The 20,253-nt window shown below is 46.3% G+C and overlaps 1 protein-coding gene across 1 annotated transcript; it reads left to right on the top strand.

Moving 5' to 3' along the window:
- Nucleotides 1-13,310: 13,310 nt before the first annotated feature.
- LOC140185343 (probable G-protein coupled receptor 139) lies at nt 13,311-15,287 on the top strand. The gene is made up of 2 exons (XM_072238724.1): nt 13,311-13,377; nt 14,380-15,287. Exons 1-2 carry the CDS (start codon nt 13,311-13,313, stop codon nt 15,285-15,287), a joined length of 975 nt encoding a protein of 324 aa, XP_072094825.1.
- The last annotated feature ends 4,966 nt before the right edge of the window (nt 15,288-20,253 follow it).

Here is a 20,253-nt window from a genome sequence, read left to right as displayed (position 1 = left end):
TGACTTCGGTGACAATGGTGAGTAGATCCGCCGCTGCCATGGCCACCAGGTAGCGAGTGGTGCAGGTAGAGAGGCCGCACTTTCCCCGGGACAGGATCACAATCGCCACTAAATTCACTGTAGAGCGGGAGGAGGAGTGAGGGAAGGAGAGAAAGGGAGGGGAGAGAGAGAGAGAGAGGAGAGAGAGAGAGAGAGAGAGAGAGAGAGAGAGAGAGAGAGAGAGAGAGGGGGGAAGGAAGTGGAAAAAAAGAAAAAAAAACAGTGTATTACTAAATATTATCTCCGGGAATCAACACTGGATCGGCTTTCCGCTAAAGATCGGGAGTGCTCGAGTCTGTGAACGGCTGCTAATGTAATACCAGACACGGACCACACTGTCTTTGACCTGCCTTCTTCAGTGTGGAGATTAGATTAGACGAGATTAGATTGAATTATGAGTGTGCCGAGTACAGATACAAAGCCAATGAAATGCAGTTAATCAGAAAATATATGGGCAATCGTCGGCGATGAAAACGAGCTGCATGAACAACGATCGGTGCCGATCCCGATCCCAGACGGTGATGGGGCCGGTTTCACTGATTTAACCGTGACTGACCAGGTCTCTGGAAACTCAGCATCTGATGGGACCGAGGACGGATACAGAACGGAGCAACACATTGAAAATACTGGAGTAGCTCAGCAGGTCAGGCAGCATCCATGACATTGAACCAACTCTCATTTCGGGACAAGACTCTTCTTCAGGACGAAGCGCTGCCCCAATTCATGACGGGTCTCAGAGGGAAAGCAGGAACAACTTAGTAACCGGAGACTGAGTGGCTCCGTTAATGATTAATTCCATAACGCAGTTCAATTCGATACCACTCGTCAGCAGATTCTTGGAGACTGCTTCAGACGACCAGACCTAATTACTGACCAAGAGGCAATGGTATCCGACTGCGACTCCACAGGGAGACGTGAAAAAACAGGACCAGGCATTCACTCTGATCAAAACACAGAAACAGTGAATCTCAAAATGTAAACGCTCACAGGCAAATCTTCCCGGAGAGCTGTCTTTGCCAAGCACAGGGCAAAATCTCGAAAAAGTCCCATTAAATCCCTCCCAATCATCCCTCCCCGGAGAGCTGTCTGTGCCCAGATCCGGAGCAAATGCGAACAAGGTGTCGTTAAAGGCAATGACAACGTTCGAGTCGATCCTGTGAGTTTGACAAGAGTCTGACGTATAGTTCCGCTGGTCAATTTAGATGAAAAATCAGAATGTTAAGTTGACCGGATAGATAACTCTGACGGATATTCGCACAATATTCATCAGGTTGGAAGCCTGACAAATGATGATCAATAGGTTCACACCAGTTAACACACAGAAATACCAAACATGAATTGCTCTGCTCACTCACCAGGAACTCCAATGACGGCAATACACACGTACAGTATTTTCTCCACACTCTTGTACTTATCCAACATTGTAGATATTCTCTCTATCCAGTGATATGTTCCCCTGTGTGACAGGTGATCTCTCGGAATTAAATCTTAAGGCTGCATGCCTGGGGTTTTTAATAACATTTATCGACTCCACAGGGACAGATTTCAACAGATTTAAAAATAAAGGCATTTAAAATATTTACTAAACCGATTACATCAGACAGGTGCAATTCCCGCGGTGGCAGATTGTGATTAAATTAATGAATTAATATTGAGGACATTTGTCTTAGTTAGTCTGCGCCAACGAAGGTGACTGAACCTTCTGATGTGCCATCTCAATTAAATGTAATTCCAATGTAAAATATGGCATTGTAGCGTCTGAAACAGTATTGAATCACCGACTGTTGCCATTCTCCTCAAGACTATAAGCTCCTGATGTAGTTTGATTTTTGTGGGGACTCTATCAAGAGTGTCCTCATAAACTATCAGTTTGTGATGATGAATAAACACTTCTATACTCATTAAATCCTCCAATTTCTACCGTGACTCAGTCACGGTCAGAACATTTGTGAGCTGGTCCAGGACACACTCATAACTCTACCACATGTCAATCAAACTCAACAGCCACGTGGGGCTTATACACAGAAACACAGCACCCCTTCTGCCTGCTAACCTGTCTTTCTGATACGCCGTATATCCTTGGACATTCAGCTGCCAATGGCAGCCATCATTAAACCAAGTTTCAGAGATATCCACAACGTCATACTTGCCAATCTGCAGCTGAATTTCAAGATAATCCATTTTATTTCTTATGCTGCGTGCATTCAAATATAACACTTTCAGTCCAGTATTGAATGAACTTCAGCGAGTAAACAATGGGGACAAACTGTACCAACTGCTCAGACTGCGGGAAGGAATTCACTCAGTCATCTCAACTGAATGAACATCAGCGAGTTCACACTGGGTAGAAGCCGTTCACCTGTTCCAACTGGGAATGAATTCACACTTTCATCTCGCCTGTCTACACACCAGACGGTTTTCAGCAGTGAGAGGACGTTGACCTGCTCAGACTGTAGGAAGGCATTCACACACTCATCCACACTGCAGAGACAGTGGCGCGTCACACTGTGCTGAGGGTGGTCACCTGCTCTGAATGTGGGATGGGTTTCAATCAGTCATTCATCCTTGTGTCACCCTGCCGGGCGTTGACCCATCGTTAATCGGAGAGATCAGAAGTTTGAGAGGACGGAATTCACTCAGGTTCGCCAATTGAGCATTAAAGGCAGTAGTTTCAGGGCAGGTTATTTTTGAGCTTTCACCAGTTGCCAATCAGCATTCATGATGGATTATCAAGAATATATTAATGTCAGGCAGGAGCAAGTGGAGCGGTCATTGTTGAAGTGGACAGAGTCAGAGCGGAGACTTTGAGGCTTTACCTCTTTGAGGTTTCAGTGCGGAGAGCACTCAGTCAGAGAAGGCGAAATTATGCCGGAGGTAGATTTTATTTTTTGTTCCCTTCCTTACATTTACTCAGTTAGAACAGTCGAGATGCCAGGCAGGATAGTGGAAAGCTCCTCTTGCGGGATGTGGGAAGGCAGGAGATCCTCCTGTGTCCCTGATAAATACACCTGTGAGAAGGGCATCCAGCTTCATCTCCGAATAATCCACATTAAAGAGTTGGAGCTGGAACCGGATGAACTATAGATCACTCAGGAGGTTGACGAGGTGATAGGTAGGACACATAGATAGGTAGTTGCACGCAAGGTGCACGGCACAGGAAACTGGGTAACAGTCAGGAAGAGGGAAGGGGGAAACAGAGAGTGCAGTGTACCCCTGTGTCTATCCCCTGGAACAACACATATATCACTTTAGATACTATTGGGGACGGTGGGATGACCTGGCAAAGGAAGGTCACAACAGGAGGGTCTCTGGCACTTAGTCTGGCTCTGAGACTGAGAAGGGAAGGGTGGAGAAGAGGTGAGCTGTGGTCAGAGGTGATTCATTAGCTCAAGGATCTGACTGGATGTTCTGTGGGTGAGAATGAGATTCCAAGACGGTGTGTTGCCTCCTGTGTGCTCGGCTCTGAAATGATACGGGCTGGTAGAGTAACCAGGTTCTGCAGAGGGAGTTCAGGGAGTGGGGTGCTGTGTTAAAGGGCAGCTCGTCCAGGGCTGTGATCTCAGGACTGCCATCTGTGCCACGTGCCAGGAATATGGAGAATACACAGCTGAACACCTGGTTAAGGAGTTGGTACAGGAGGGAGGGCAAGGAATAGGGATAATATACCGTTGAACACGTGATTAAGGAGTTGGTACAGGAGGGAGGGCCAGGAATAGGGAGAATATACAGTTGAACACGTGGTTGAGGAGTTGGTACAGCAAGAGAGGGTATAAGATTTTTGGATCATTTGAGCCCGCAAGGATTGCTGTGTGCACGGGAGTGTGAGTGAGTTGGGGGAGAGGGGACATCGTTGATGGAGGGTGAAGTGGGCAGACAGGTCTCTCTCACACACACAGACACATGCGGTGGAGTGTGAGGGAGGGGAGTAGGAAGGGATGAGGAGAATGAGGAGGATGGTGTTAGGGCTCCTTCACAAAGTTCCAGACTCACCCACCCCTCCCCGCCTGGAATTGGTCCCATTCCGTACCCTAGGCTGGGGGATTGCCCTGAGTTGCCTTGCCAACATGAAAATGAATTGTTTGATAGCATTTAAACATAGAAACATAGAAACATAGAAACATAGAAAATAGGTGCAGGAGTAGGCCATTCGGCCCTTCGAGCCTGCACCGCCATTTATTATGATCATGGCTGATCATCCAACTCAGAACCCCGCCCCAGCCTTCCCTCCATACCCCCTGACCCCCGTAGCCACAAGGGCCATATCTAACTCCCTCTTAAATATAGCCAATGAACTGGCCTCAACTGCTTCCTGTGGCAGAGAATTCCACAGATTCACCACTCTCTGTGTGAAGAAGTTTTTCCTAATCTCGGTCCTAAAAGGCTTCCCCTTTATCCTCAAACTGCGGCCCCTCGTTCTGGACTTCCCCAGCATCGGGAACAATCTTCCTGCATCTAGCCTGTCCAATCCCTTTAGGATCTTATACGTTTCAATCAGATCCCCCCTCAATCTTCTAAATTCCAACGAGTGCAAGCCCAGTTCATCCAGTCTTTCTTCATATGAAAGTCCTGCCATCCCAGGAATCAATCTGGTGAACCTTCTTTGTACTCCCTCTATGGCAAGGATGTCTTTCCTCAGATTAGGGGACCAAAACTGCACACAATACTCCAGGTGTGGTCTCACCAAGGCCTTGTACAACTGCAGTAGTACCTCCCTGCTCCTGTACTCGAATCCTCTCGCTATAAATGCCAGCATACCATTCGCCTTTTTCACCGCCTGCTGTACCTGCATGCCCACTTTCAATGATTGGTGTATAATGACACCCAGGCTCGTTGCACCTCCCCTTTTCCTAATCGGCCACCATTCAGATAATAATCTGTTTTCCTATTTTTGCCACCAAAGTGGATAACTTCACATTTATCCACATTAAATTGCATCTTCCATGAATTTGCCCACTCACCCAACCTATCCAAGTCACCCTGCATCCTCTTAGCATCCTCCTCACAGCTAACACTGCCACCCAGCTTCGTGTCATCCGCAAACTTGGAGATGCTGCATTTAATTCCCTCATCCAAGTCATTAATATATATTGTAAACAACTAGGGTCCCAGCACTGCGCCTTGCGGTACCCCACGAGTCACCGCCTGCCATTCTGAAAAGGTCCCGTTTATTCCCACTCTTTGCTTCCTGTCTGCTAACCAACTCTCCACCCACACCAATACCTTACCCCCAATACCGTGTGCTTTAAGTTTGCACACTAATCTCCTGTGTGGGACCTTTTCAAAAGCCTTCTGAAAATCCAAATATACCACATCCACTGGTTCTCCCCTATCCACTCTACTAGTTACATCCTCAAAAAATTCTATGAGATTCGTCAGACATGATTTTCCTTTCACAAATCCATGCTGACTTTGTCCGATCATTTCACCGCTTTCCAAATGTGCTGTTATCACATCCTTGATAACTGACTCCAGCAGTTTCCCCACCACCGACGTTAGGCTAACTGGTCTATAATTCCCCGGTTTCTCTCTCCCTCCTTTTTTAAAAAGTGGAGTCACATTAGCCACCCTCCAATCCTCAGGAACTAGTCCAGAATCTAACGAGTTTTGAAAAATTATCACTAATGCATCCACTATTTCTTGGGCGACTTCCTTAAGCACCCTGGGATGCAGACCATCTGGCGCTGGGGATTTACCTACCTTCAATCCCTTCAATTTACCTAAACCACTTCCCTACTAACATGTATTTTGCTCAGTTCCTCCATCTCACTGGACCCTCTGTCCCCTACTATTTCTGGATGATTATTTATGTCCTCCTTAGTGAAGACAGAACCAAAGTAATTATTCAATTGGTCTGCCATGTCCTTGCTCCCCATAAAAAATTCACCTGTTTCTGTCTGCAGGGGACCTACATTTGTCTTTACCAGTCTTTTCCTTTTTACATATCTATAAAAGCTTTTACAGTCCGTTTTTATGTTTCCTGCCAGTTTTCTCTCACAATCTTTTTTGCCCTTCCTAATTAAGCCCTTTGTCCTCCTCTCCTGCAGTCTGAATTTCTCCCAGTCCTCAGGTGAGCCACTTTCTCTGGCTAATTTGTATGCGCCTTCTTTGGAACTGATACTATCCCTAATTTCTCTAGTCAGCCACGGGTGCACTACCTTCCTTGATTTATTCTTTTGTCAAACTGGGATGAACAATTGTTGTAGTTCATCCATGCAACCTTTAAATGCTTGCCATTGCATATCCACCGTCAATCCTTTAAGTGTCATTTGCCAGTCTATCTTAGCTAATTCACATCTCATACCTTCAAAGTTACCCCTCTTTAAGTTCAGAACCTTTGTTTCTGAATTAACTATGTCACTCTCCATCTTAATGAAGAATTCCACCATATTATGGTCACTCTTACACAAGGGGCCTCTGACGACAAGATTGCTAATTAACCCTTCCTCATTGCTCAAAACCCAGTCCAGAATAGCCTGCTCTCAAGCTGGTTCCTCGACATGTTGGTTCAAAAAACCATCCCGCATACATTCCAAGAAATCCTCTTCCTCAGCACCTTTACCAATTTGGTTCACCCAATCTACATGTAGATTGAAGTCACCCATTATAACTGCTGTTCCTTTATTGCACACATTTCTAATTTCCTGTTTAATGCCATCTCCGACCTCACTACTACTGTTAGGTGGCCTGTACACAACTCCCACCAGCGTCTTCTGCCCCTTAGTGTTACGCAGCTCTACCCATATCGATTCCAAATCTTCCCGGCTTATGTCCTTCCTTTCTATTGCTTTAATCTCTTCTTTAACCAGCAACGCCACCCCACCTCCCCTTCCTTCATGTCTATCCCTCCTGAATATTGAATATCCCTGAACTTTGAGCTCTCATCCCTGGTCACCCTGGAGCCATGTCTCTGTGATCCCAACTATATCATAATCATTAATAACAATCTGCACTTTCAATTCATCCACCTTATTATGAATGCTCCTTGCATTGACACACAAAGCCTTCTGGCGCTCTTTTACAACTCTCTTAGCCCTTATACAATTATGCTGAAAAGTGGCCCTTTTTAATGCTTGGTTCACATACTTTGATAATAAATTTTCGTTGAACTTGACCATTGAAACGTATTGTTCATAAAACATGTACTGATGAGAAATGATCTCTGAAGGTCCGAGAGTGGAAAATGAACCAGTGTTCAGACCCACTGCTCCGTGCCAGACAAAAACCCCTGTCTGAGTCTGTCCCGTCTGTCTGTACTTGATGCATCTCCCTCTAAAGTTTCCTTACTCTGCAGCTGTCCCAGTGTCTTTTATGGTCTTCTCAACCCCATTCTCCTACCTTTACTAATCAAGCACCGGTCAATGTATGTTTTAACTAAACAGGATGACTTAGCCTCTGAGCCGTCCGTGGCAACGAATTTCACAGGTCCCTCATCTCTCTAAATGCATGATCTCTCGTATTTGACATTGCGACCCAGAAGATTAAAAATGTCAGCTATCTGCTCTATCAAGATCTTTCGTAATCTTGTCGAGTTCTATCAGGTCACCCTGAGCCTCCTCCACTCCAGAGAAAACAGCCCAAGTTTGTCCAAACTCCCCTTACACAGAGGAGGAGGAGGAGAAGATGGCGGCGCGACGCAGCGCGCAGCGGCCACTCCGGTGATGAATATCTGTTATCTGTCAAGTAGGGTGCCGTGCACAATTCTGATTTGATGGAGGCAGACGTGAGAGCACGGAGGAACATTTGGTGAAACTTCTGAAATGCCTGATTCGCTGCCTCTGCTACTGTGTGATCCGAAATCTCCGGAGGGGAAAGCCCCGATTCCTCAGCTTTGCTTGTTGCTCGGAGGCCAGGGCGGAGTCGAAGCGCTCGGTGCTCGGTGTCAGAGGGCTGGTCGGAGGCTCGAATGTTTTCGGACGGACTCATAGTCGGCTGAGGTCGGGTGCTTCCAGGATGCTGTATCGGCAAGTTTGCAGCACTGGAAGCTCAAGGCAGGGAGAGTTTCTCCTTTCTACCGTCTGCGTGAGATGTTGGGTCTATCGGGACTTTGAGTCTATTCTTCACCGTGCCCATGGTCTGCTCTTTATCAAATTATGCTATTGCTTTGCACTGTCGTAACTCTATGTTATAATTACGTGTTTTTTGTCGGTTTAGTCTTGGTCTGTCCTGTGTTTCTGTGATATCATACTGGAGGAACATTGTATCATTTCTTAATGCATGCATTTATAAATGACAATAAACGAGGATTGAGTGTCCACATAATCTAATCTAATCTAATCTAATGTTTACTTGCAGCAAGGGAAGACTAGCACTGCCCAAGATCTGGTAATAGCTTTATCAAAAAGAGACAATACCATCACCCCTTTGGACACAAGTTCAAGGACAAGGTGCATTCTGTTGTCTGCTGAATCATTGTTTGGCATTCTTCCAGTCACACAGCTGCGGTTCTGCACTCAAGTGCTCAGAGTACCAACAGCATCATGTTGCACGAAGATTTTTAGCAAATCACTCTGATACACTACAGGTTCCATTTTGTTACAGAAAGAAATGCCATTTTGGTACAAGTGAAGTACATTTCCCCAGCGGTGAAGCATTCCTTTGCACCTCGCCCTCTGTGAAAACCCTTACGTCACTCCCCATTTCTGTTAACACCCCCGATCCTTGCGGCCCTCGCCATCTGTGAAAACCCTTACATCACTCCCCATTTCTGTTAACACCTCCGATCCCTGCGGCCATCACCATCTGTGAAAACCCTTCTTACCCTACACCCATCGTCATTTTGTAACCCCGCCTGACCCCTACACCATTTACCATCCCTGTAAAGCCTCCACCATCCACACTGGCGCAATAGCTGACAGCTGACCTGAGAAGGACACCGAGCGTGGCAGGTAGCAGGGCTCACAAAACACACTCACACCAGCTGACATTTTTTATAACCCGACCGATTTGCATGGTTATCTTGTCTAAACCGCTTCCTACCTTCCTATCTTTACCTTACCCCGGTCCCCCCACTGATCTCCCTCCTGGGACATATCCTTGCCAGCGAGGGAAGTTCTACACGCTCCCATTTACTTCCTCCCTCAGCTCCATTCTGGCTCAGAAACAGTCCTTCCAGGTGAGGCAACATTTCAAAACGGGGTAAGAATAGGATGATTCGGCAGATGAATGTGTGGCTGAGGAACTGGTGCAGGGGCATTGCATCAGATCTCTGGGTCATTGGGATCTCTCCTGGGGTCGCAATGATCTGTACAACAGGGACGGGTTGTATCTGAACCTGGCGGGGTCCAGTGTGCTCGTGGGCAGGTTTGTTACAGCTTGTGTTTAAAATAACTTGTCAGGGGGATGGGAACCGGAGTGTGAGTGCTGGGGATGAGGTAGCTGGTTGGCAACAGATAGTGTGCAGTGACAGTACTAGCGAGCAGAGGCTGATGTCAGGGCAAAATTACAGTCAACGGGATGAGTTGCAGCGTTAAAGTGGGATAACATTGATAAGGGGGGATGAATGCAGGACTGGGGGTGTTATATTTGAATGTGCGCAGCGTACAGAATAACTTCCTCCCCCTGGTGTGAAGTTGCTGGAGTTTCAGCAGATGCGATGACTGATTAAATCTCTTTCCTCACTCAGTACAGAAGTATGGCCTCTACTTATTGTGAACTCGCTGGAGCCTCTCAAGGTGGGTCAACTGAATGAAACTCTTCCCACGCTCCGAACCGGTGTACAGCTGCTTCCCTCTGCGTGAAATGGCTGGAGCTTCAGTCGCTGAATTAACTGATTGAACCCTTCCCACACTCGCCGCTGGTGAATGGGCTCTCCCTCGAGTGACCGCTCCGGTATCTCTGCTGATCAGATGTTTGTATGAATCCTTTCCCACACCCGGAGGTGAACGGCCTCACCCCAGTGTGAACGGCCTCACCCCAGTGTGAACTTGCTGGTGTATCTGCAGGTACAATGTCCTCGTGCATCCGTTCCAAAATGAGAGCCCGTGAATGACATCCCACCGCTACCAACTGACTGGCCATTCATCAGCTCAGATCACGGACGTGTACACATATTCGGGTTTCCTTGTCACAACTGTGTGCTGTCTTCTCCAGCATCTCCTCCCCACTTTCGAGGACTGAAGACATTCAATTCCTGGTGAAGTAACAAACACAGCAGAACTGATGTGCTTTGTGTTTGATATTCCCACACACAGACCCTTTGCCTTTTCCACACGGTCAAAATTCTGCAAATGTCAATGGATGGAAGACAGCTGAAATGATTTTAGTCTGAATGGTGACCTCTGGTATCAGACTGTAATAGCAAGGCTCAACACTGGTCGGAGGGGGAATCCCTCATCTACTACATCTGCTGACCCGTCTGACAGTGACTGCAGGTCAGGGTAGGAGATAGGGAGAGAGACTACATCTGCTGTCCCGTCTGATAGTGACTGCAGGTCAGGGTAGGAGACACGGGGAGAGACTACATCTGCTGTCTCGTCTGACAGTGACTGCGGGTCAGGGTAGGAGACAGGGGGAGAGAATACATCTGCTGACCCGTCTGACAGTGACTGCGGGTCAGGGTGGGAGACAGGGAGAGGGACTACATCTGCTGTTCCGTCTGACAGTGACTGTAGGTCAGGGTAGGAGACAGGGGGAGAGACTACATCTGCTGACCCTGCCGGTATCAGCCCCAGGGTACTGAAGACCTGTATGATCCTGCTGTCTGGGATTTTGCAGCACCATTACAATCTGAGACCAAAACCAAGGAAATGGTTATTGATTTTCGGAGGAAGAGGACTGTGACGAGTCCTGTATACATTCTGGAGGAAGAGGACTGTGACGAGTCCTGTATACATTCTGGAGGAAGAGGACTGTGACGAGTCCTGTATACGTTCTGGAGGAAGAGGTTACTGTGGCGGAGGTGTACAGTTACTTAGGGGTTCACCTCAGCAAAAGACACGACTGGAAAACCAACACAAAGACTGTTTAAAAGAAGGGGACGAGCAGACTCTATTTTCTAAGGAAGTCGAGATCCTTGAATGTGTGAGGAAGGTTGGTGCAGATATTTTACCGATCTGTTGTAGCCAGTGCAGTCTTCTTTGCTGTTTTCTGTTGGGGGAGCAGCATCGGTGTTGGTGATGCAAAAAGACGAAATAATCTCATCAAAAAGGCTGGATCCATCCTTGGCCAGAAGCCCGACTCTTTCGAGTGAGTGGTGGAGTGGAGGTCACTAAACAAACTGTCATCGATTATGAACAATCTGTCAAATCCTCTCCATGACCTACTGAACAGGCAGCAAAGCCCCTGACCCCTTTCGAACAGACTCAGTCAACTCCGCTGCTACCAGAGGATGCTGAAAAGAGGATGCTGTCCAAGTTGCATGCCATCTCGGTCAATGTCTCCCATCCACTACATAATGTACTGGTTGGGCACAGCAGTACATTCAGCCAGAGACTCATTCCACCGAGATGCAACACAGAGCGTCATAGGAAGTCATTCCTGCCTGTGGCCATCAAACTTTACAACTCCTCCCTTGGAGGGTCAGACACCCTGAGCCAATAGGCTGGTCCTGGACTTATTTCATAATTTACTGGCATAATTTACGTATTACTATTTAACTATTTATGGTTTTATTACTATTTATTATTTATGGTGCAACTGTAACGAAAACCAATTTCCCCCGGGATCGATAATGTATGACTATGACTGTCAGTGTTTTGTAAAGTTGACCTGTAACTTTCTAAGACGGGTTTGGTGGTGCAGACGGATTTGAGGATTCTGCGGATTTGGAGAATATGAGGGAGCACATGGATTTAGCTCAGAAATGGGTGTTTGTCAGCGAATATTGCGGTGTGTGCGGTTTTAGGGTGGCGGCGGATGTGGGGGCACACAGAAAATGGGTGTGCTCACCGATTTCAGGGTGCATACGTATTTGGGCGTTCCTGTGACTGTTTGCAGAAATTTGGGAATGATGGCGGTTTTGAGGGTGCACACGGATTTTGGGGAATCGGTGGTTTTGGAGCATGCTCATGAATTTGGGGGTGCACATCTATTTCAGGTTTCTCACGATTTAGATGTATGACGACTCTAAAAGTTATTTTATGAAGAGATACTTCAATAGTCAATGGAGTTTGGACTTTGAAATTTTCTCTTGCCCTTTTCCAAGGTGGAGGCAGCTGTTTTGTGAACTATTCGAAACGATTCTTGTTCTGGGATAATCCAGTGTGCATGCTGGGGTGTCCGCTGATTTGGAGCTGTGACGAATCTCCGGGTTGTTTCATTTCTACAGACATTAATTGTAAATGCAATTTGAATTTTGAAATTTGTTCTTAATGTTTTATGATTTAGGCAATCATTTTGTGAAATGTTTGAAATGAGAGTTCGCGAGCATCTGCAGTTTGCAGAGACAAATGGGAAGGAAATGCACCAAGGGGAAATAAACTGAATTCGAAGTATACGGACAGGTGTACAGTCAGGCAGGGTCAGGCAGAGACAGTGAGTCTACCCACACGCACAGACACAGAAACACTCTGACACACACAGACAGACAAAAAGACACAGACACACACGCACGCGCACAGAGACATACAAGCACACACGCACACGAACCACCTCCCCACACACCAGAACAAACACACACACACACACACACACACACACACACACACACACACAACTGCATTTTCTTAACCACCTCTCCAGCCCTCCGCCATGTTCTCTGACATATGCGGGGTGATAAGATTAAAACATAATCTCCCGCCCACACTAGATTGCTGAGTTTGCTGGCCATGTATAAGGGTGAGAGTTTGGTCCCAGACGAACCCCACAGGCAGTTTCATGGGGACCCTCTCGGTAGAATTCCTAAAACACAATCTATATCAAGAGTAATAGTGGGTGATTCAATACATTTCATAAGCTACAATGACATAATTTACTGCAATATTGTGTGTTTGACAAATGGTTCCTTTGAAGTACATATTTACAGGGGAAACACGTTTAACTGATGAGACACTTCGGAAGGTTCAGTCACATTTCTTGGGGCAAACTAACTCTCACAAATCCTCTAAAATGATTACTTAAATTAATCGCAATCTGTCACCGCGGGGATTGCACCTGCTTGATGTAATCAGTTTGTAAGTACTTTAAACATGCTTATTTTTAAACCTGTTGAAACCTGTCCCTGTGGAGTAGCTAAATGGTATTAAAAACCCCAGGAATATTGTGCCACAACACTTTATTCCGCGAAATCGCTAGTAGCATAGGGGCTCAGACACTGGACAGAGTAAATGTCTGCAATGTTAGTTAGATACGAGAGTGTGGAGAAAATATTGTACGTGTTCATTGCCGTCATTGGAGTTCCTGGTGAGTGAGCAGAGCAATTCATGTTTGGTATTTCTGTGTGTTAACCATGTGAATCTGTTTATGATCATTTGACGAGCTTCTAACTTGATGATAATTGCACAAATATCCGTCAGAAATATCGATCCTGTCAGTTCAACATTCAGATTTTCACATTTAATAACAAGCGGAACTAAACCTCTGTCTCTCCTCAAACTCAGGGTATCGACTCGAATGTTAGTCTTGCCTTTAATGACAGCTTGTCTAGAGTTGGCCCTGTTTTGGCGACGGGCAGCTCTGCTGAAGGTGAGATTGGTGGGGGGGGGGGGGTGTCGGGTTACATCGTAAATCTCACTGTTTCTGAGTTATTGATCAAAGAGAAAACCTGGTCCTGTGTTTTACGTCTCCCCCTAGAATCTCTCAGAGTCGGGTTTCACTGTCTATTGGTCAATAATCGGGTCTTATCACCAGAACCAGTGGCTATGCATCTGCTCGCTAGTGTTATCGAATTCATCTGTGCTGTAGAATCAATCCATTAATGGAGCCCGTCAGCCTCTGATTACAGAGTTATTTCTACTTTCCCTCTACGACCCGTCATAAATTGGGGGACAACTTCGGCCTGATGAAGGATCCCACCCGAAACTGGAGTTTGTTCAATTCCATGTCTGGTGCCTGACCTGCTGAGTTCGTCCAGTATTTTGTGTGTGTTCCTCACTTCTGTATTCATTTTTGGCTGCACCTGATGCTGAGTTTCCTGACGCCTGGTCAGTCACGGTTAAATCAGCGACTGGAATCTGGATTAGCACTGATCGTTGTTGTTGTTCATGCAGATTTTTTTTTTAATCGCCGACGAATGTCTCTGATCCTCACACTGAGGACAGCAGGTCAGAGAGGGTGTGAGCCGTGTCTGGTGTTAGATTAGCATTCGCAGACTCCAGCACCCCTGATCATTAGCTGAAACCCGATCCCGTGTTAATTCCCGCAGAATGGGTTCAGTAATTCCCAAACTCTGTTCCCTTTCACCAGCGAATTTAGTGGCGATTGTGATCCTGTCCCGGGGAAAGTGCGGTCTCTCTACCTGCACCACTCGCTACCTGGTGGCCATGGCAGCGGCGGATCTACTGACCATTGTCACCGAGGTCATTTTGTATCGAATCAGATTGTATTATTTCCCGTGGAGTTTTCTGGGCATCACCCCGGTGTGCAGTGTTATCGAAGTACTGACGTTCTCCGCCACTGACTGTTCTGTCTGGTTCACCGTCACTTTCACTTTTGATCGTTTTGTCGCCATTTGCTGCCAGAAGCTGAAGACAAAATATTGCACCGGGAAAACTGCGGCTGTGGTTCTAACACTAACCGGAGTACTGTCCTGTCAGAGACATGTTCCCCGATACTTCACGCAGGAACCCAGCGTGATCATCGACAATGTACCGTGGTTCTGTAAACTCATGGACAAGTATTTCACTGACCCCGGGTGGGTAGTATACGATTGGTTCGATACGGTTTTAACTTCGTTCCTCCCTTTCGCTGCGATCCTGTTGCTCAACGCTCTGACAGTCAGACACATTTTGGTGGCCAGTCGGGTCCGTAAGGGGCTGAAGGGTCAGAGCAAGGGAGAGAACCGCAGTGACCCGGAGATGGAGAGCAGGAGGAGGTCTGTGGTTTTACTCTTCACCCTCTCCGGCAACTTCATCCTCCTGTGGATGACACTGGTTGTAAATTTCATATATTATCAGATCTCAGGAAAAGGATACGATTTCAATGATTCGGAATGGATCTTCTATCTTGTCGGCTATTTGCTGAGGAATCTCAGCTGCTGCACGAACACATTTATTTACGCGGTGACTCAGTCGAAATTCAGGGAGCAGCTGATCAGCGCGGTGAAATATCCGGTCACCTCGATGCTACGGTTCATTAACAAAGCCGCGTCCTGAGCACAAGACAAAGGCGGCCGCGTTGTCTCCAGTCCGAACTCCAGTTCCTCACGTTAACCGCCTAATCTCCCAGGTCTTATTCCCGGGCAGATTGCCCCATCGACCGGCAGCTCCGGGACATTAGCCCAAGCAACCTGTTCATATTCTATACCTTCACATGAATCCCCTCATAACAAGTGTCTATCCCAAGTTTTGGACCACAGATCTATTCGTAGTGTATAAATAGCCTGTCTGACATTAATAAATGTATGATTAATCCTTAATTAATGTTTCAGAGATCTAAAATCCATTTCAATAGATACGGGTCAAATTTGACCTGGAACAACCTCAATACAGAAAACAAAATGTAGTACCTGTACAAAAGAAAACCATAGAAACTACAGCACAGAAACAGGCCTTTTGGCCCTTCTTGGCTGTGCCGAACCATTTTCTGCCTAGTCCCACTGACCTGCACACGGTCCATATCCCTCCATACACCTCCCATCCATGTATCTGTCCAATTTATTCTTAAATGTTAAAAAAGAACCCGCATTTACCACCTCGTCTGGCAGCTCATTCCATACTCCCACCACTCTCTGTGTGAAGAAGTCCCCTTAATGTTCCCTTTAAATTTTTCCTCTTCGCCCTTAACCCATGTCTTCTGGTGTTTTTCTCCCCTTGCCTCAGTGGAAAAAGCCTGCTTGCATTCACTCTATCTATACCCATCGTAATTTTATATACCTCTATCAAATCACCCCTAATTCTTTTACGCTCCAGGGAATAAAGTCCTAACTTATTCAACCTTTCTCTGTAACTGAGTTTTTCAAGTCTCGGCAACATCCTTGTGAACCTTCTATACACTCTTTCAACCTTATTAATATCCTTCCTGTAACTTGGTGACCAAAACTGAACACAATACTCCAGATTCGGCCTCATCAGTGTATTATACAACCTCATCATAACATTCCAGCTCTTATACTCAATATTTTGGTTAATAAAGGCCAATGTACCAAAAGCTCTCTTTACGACCCTATCTACCTGTGACGCAACTTTTAGGGAATTTTGTATCTGTATTCCCAGATCCCTCTGTTCTACTGCACTCCTCAGTGCCTTACCGTTTTCCCTGTATGTTCCACCTTGGTTTGTCCTTCCAAAGTGCAATATCTCACATTTGTCTGTATTAAACTCCATCTGCCATTTTCAGCCCATTTTTCCAGCTGGTCCAAATCCCTCTGCAAGCTTTGAAAACCTTCCTCACTGTCCACAACACTTCCAATCTTTGCATCATTAACAAATTTGTTGATTTAATTTACCACATTATCATCCAGATCATTGATATAGATGATAAATAACAATGGACCCAGCACTGATCCCTGTGGCACACCACTAGTCACAGGCCTCCACTCGGAGAAGCAATTCTCTACCACCACTCTTTGGCTTCTTCCGTTGAGCCAATGTCTAATCCAATTTACCACCTCTCCATGTATACCTAGCGACTGAATTTTCCTAACTAACCTCCCATGCGGGACCTTGTCAAAGGCTTTACTGAAGTCCATGTAGGCAACATCCACTGCCTTCCCTTCATCCACTTTCCTGGTAACCTCCTCGACAAACTCCAATAGATTGGTCAGACATGACCTTCCACGCACAAAGCCATGTTGACTCTCCCTAATAAGTCCCTGTCTATCCAAATGTTTGTAGATTCTGTCTCTTAGTACTCCCTCCAATAACTTACCCACTACCGACGTCAAACTTACCGGCCTATATTTTCCTGGATTACTTTTCGATCCTTTTTTAAACACCGGAACAACATGAGCTATTTTTCAATCCTCCGGCACCTCAACCGTAGACACCGACATTTTAAATATATCTGCCAGGGCCCCTGCAATTTCAACACTAGTCTCCTTCAAGTTCCGAGGGAATACCCTGTCAGGTCCTGGGGATTTATCCACTTTAATTTGCCTCAAGATAGCAAGCACCTCCACCTTTTCAATCTGTACAGTTTCCATGATCTCACTACTTGCTTCCCTTAATTCCATAGACTTCATGCCAGTTTCCTTAGTAAATACAGTCGCAAAAAACCTATTTAAGATCTCCCCCATTTCCTTTGGTTCCGCACATAGCCGACCACTCTGATCTTCAAGAGGACCAATTTTATCCCTTACAATCCTTTTGCTCTTAATATACCTGTAAAAGCTCATTGGATGATCCTTCACTTTGACTGCCAAGGCAACCTCATGTCTTCTTTTAGCCCTCCTGATTTCCTTTTTAAGTATTTCCTTGCACTTTTCGTACTCCTCAAGTACCTTATTTACTCCCTGTTTCCTATACATGTCATACAACTCTCTTCTTCTTTATCAGAGTTGCAATATCCCTTGAGAACCAAGGTTCCTTATTCCTATTCACCTTGCCTTTAATCCTGACAGGAACATACAAACTCTGCACTCTCAAAATTTCTCCTTTGAAGGCTTCTCACCTACCAAACACATCTTTGCCAGAGAACAACCTGTCCCAATCCACACTGTTTAGATCCTTTCTCATTTTTTTTTCAAATTTGGCCTTTTTCCAGTTTAGGAACCTCAACCCGAGGACCAGAACTATCCTTATTCATGATCATGTTGAAACTAATGGTGTTATAATCAGTGGAACCAAGCCGTTCCCGTACACACACTTCCGTCACCTGTCCTAACTCGTTTCATAACAGGAGATCTAATATTGCATCCGCTCTAGGTGGTACCTCTATATATTGATTTAGAAAACTTTCCTGAACACATTTTACAAACTCTAACCCATCTCGACCCCTAACAGTATGGGAGTCCCAATCAATATGTGGAAAATTAAAATCCCCTACCGCCACAACTTAATGTTTCCTGCAGTTGCCTGCTATCTCTCTGCAGATTTGCTCCTCCAATTCTCGTTGACTATTGGGTGTTCTATAATACAATCCCAGAAATGTGGCCATACCTTTCCTGTTTCTCAGCTCCAACCATAAGTACTCAGTAGACAAGCCCTCTAATCTATCCTGCCTGAGCACTGCCGTAACATTTTCCCTGACAAGCAATGCTATCGCCCCCCCCCCCCCACAACCTTTTATTCCTCTGCCTCGATCACATCTGAAACATCGGAACCCTGGAATATTAAGCTGCTAGTCCTGCCCCTCCTGTAGCCAAGTTTCACTAATTGCTATAACGTCATAATTCCACGTGTCAATCCACACCCTCAACTCGTCTGCCTTCTCCGCAATACTCCTAGCATTGAAATATATACACCTCAGAAGATTTTTACCACCACTCGCAACCTTTCTATTAGCGGATTTGCTTGAACTTTTAAGATAATTTATTTTCACCCCAGCCACACTGTCAGCTCTTGCACTCTGGTTCCCATCCCCCTGCAAATCTAGTTTAAAGCCTCCCCAGTCGCACTAACAAACCTCCCTGAAAGGATATTGGTCCCCTTGTAGTTCAAGTGTAACCCGTCTCTCTTATACAGGTCCCACCTGCCCCAGAAGAGTTCCCAATGATCCTGAGATCTGAAACCCTGCCCCCCTACATCAGTTCCTCAGCCACTTGTTCATCCTCCAGAGCATCCTATTCCTACCCTCACCGGCACGTAGCACAGGTAGCAATCCTGAGATTACCACCTTCAAGGTCCTGCTTTTCAACTTCCTACCAAGCTCTCTATACTCACTCTCCAGGACCTCCTCACTCTTCCTTGCTATGTCATTGGTACCGATGTGTACCATCACATCTGGCTGATCACCCTCCGACTTCAGAATGTCATGCAATCGATCAGAGACATCCTTGATCCTGGCACCAGGCAGGCAACAAACCATCCTGGATTCTCTGTCACGACCACAGAACCTCCTAACTGTACCTCTAACTATCGAGTCCCCTATCACTACCGCTCTGCTCTTCTTCCATTCTCCCTTCTGCACTGCAGAACCAGACTCAGTGCCAGAGATCCGGCTGCCGCAGCGTCTCTCAGGTAAGTCATCCCCCCCAACAGTATCCAATGCGGTATACTTGTTGTTGAGGGGAATGGCCACAGGGGAACCCTGCTTACCTGCCCTTTCCCCTTCCCTCGCCTGACAGTGACCCAATTTCCTGTCCTCTGCTCCTTTGGCGTAACTACCTCCCTGTAGCTACGATCTATAATCTCCTCATTCTCCCGAATGATCCGCAGATCATCCAGCTCCTGCTCCAGTTCCCTAACGCGGTTTGTCAGGAGCTGCAGCTGGATGCACTTCTTGCAGGTGTCGCTGCCAGACGCTTTGACTCACCGTAATGTAATGGAATGGTCTCGTCCGAAGCCTCGACTCTATTCTTCTCAATAGATGCTGCTTGAGTTGCTAAGTTTCTTGAAAAGTTGCATTTAGTTCTAGATCGCATTCTATAAAAAGCATCTTTTGTGCTGGAAGACTGCAAAGGAGGTTCAGTACGATTGTGGAGGGTGCAGAACAGGCGCAGGCCTAACCGACGTTTTCTTAACGCATATGGAGAAGTTAGGATTAGATATCTCAAAATGCAGCGGGCAGGCATATGATAACGGGAGCAATATGCGGGGCAAAATAGCGGGGCGCAGAAGAGGGTGCTAGGTACTAACAAAAAAACTCTGTTCATGCCATGCGCCAGCCGCAGCCTAAACCTAGTCATTGTCGATGCTGCAAAATCAACAGTGGAGTCTGTGAGCTTCTTTGGGGCGCTGCAACGTCTTTCCACACTGCTCAGCTCAGCGACACAGAGATGGGAGCTTTTCAAAGAGAACGTGCCACAGATGACCCTCAAGGCCATATCCAACACGCGATGGGAGTGCCGCGTGGAAAGTGTGAAAGTCCTGCGCTACCAGCTTCCCGATGTTGGCAATGCGCTCCTGTGACTGATTGAACATGCCACACAGAAATGTGACAGTGAAACCACATCTGCAGCCAGAGGCCTAGAACAGGAGATCATGTCATGGAAATTCCTGCTGACTGGTATCATCTGGTACA

The sequence above is a fragment of the Mobula birostris genome, chromosome 20 (assembly GCF_030028105.1).
Source record: "Mobula birostris isolate sMobBir1 chromosome 20, sMobBir1.hap1, whole genome shotgun sequence".
Classification (NCBI taxonomy): domain Eukaryota; kingdom Metazoa; phylum Chordata; class Chondrichthyes; order Myliobatiformes; family Myliobatidae; genus Mobula; species Mobula birostris.
The sequence above is the reverse complement of the archived record's forward strand: the minus strand, read 5'-3'. Positions and strand labels throughout refer to the sequence as shown.

Bases quoted from the DNA above. Each gene is read 5' to 3' on its own strand.
- LOC140185343 (XM_072238724.1), top strand. From the start codon at position 13,311: ATGTTAGTTAGATACGAGAGTGTGGAGAAAATATTGTACGTGTTCATT. The intron at 13,378-14,379 runs GTGAGTGAGCAG...CCCTTTCACCAG, and splicing joins TGCCGTCATTGGAGTTCCTG to CGAATTTAGTGGCGATTGTG.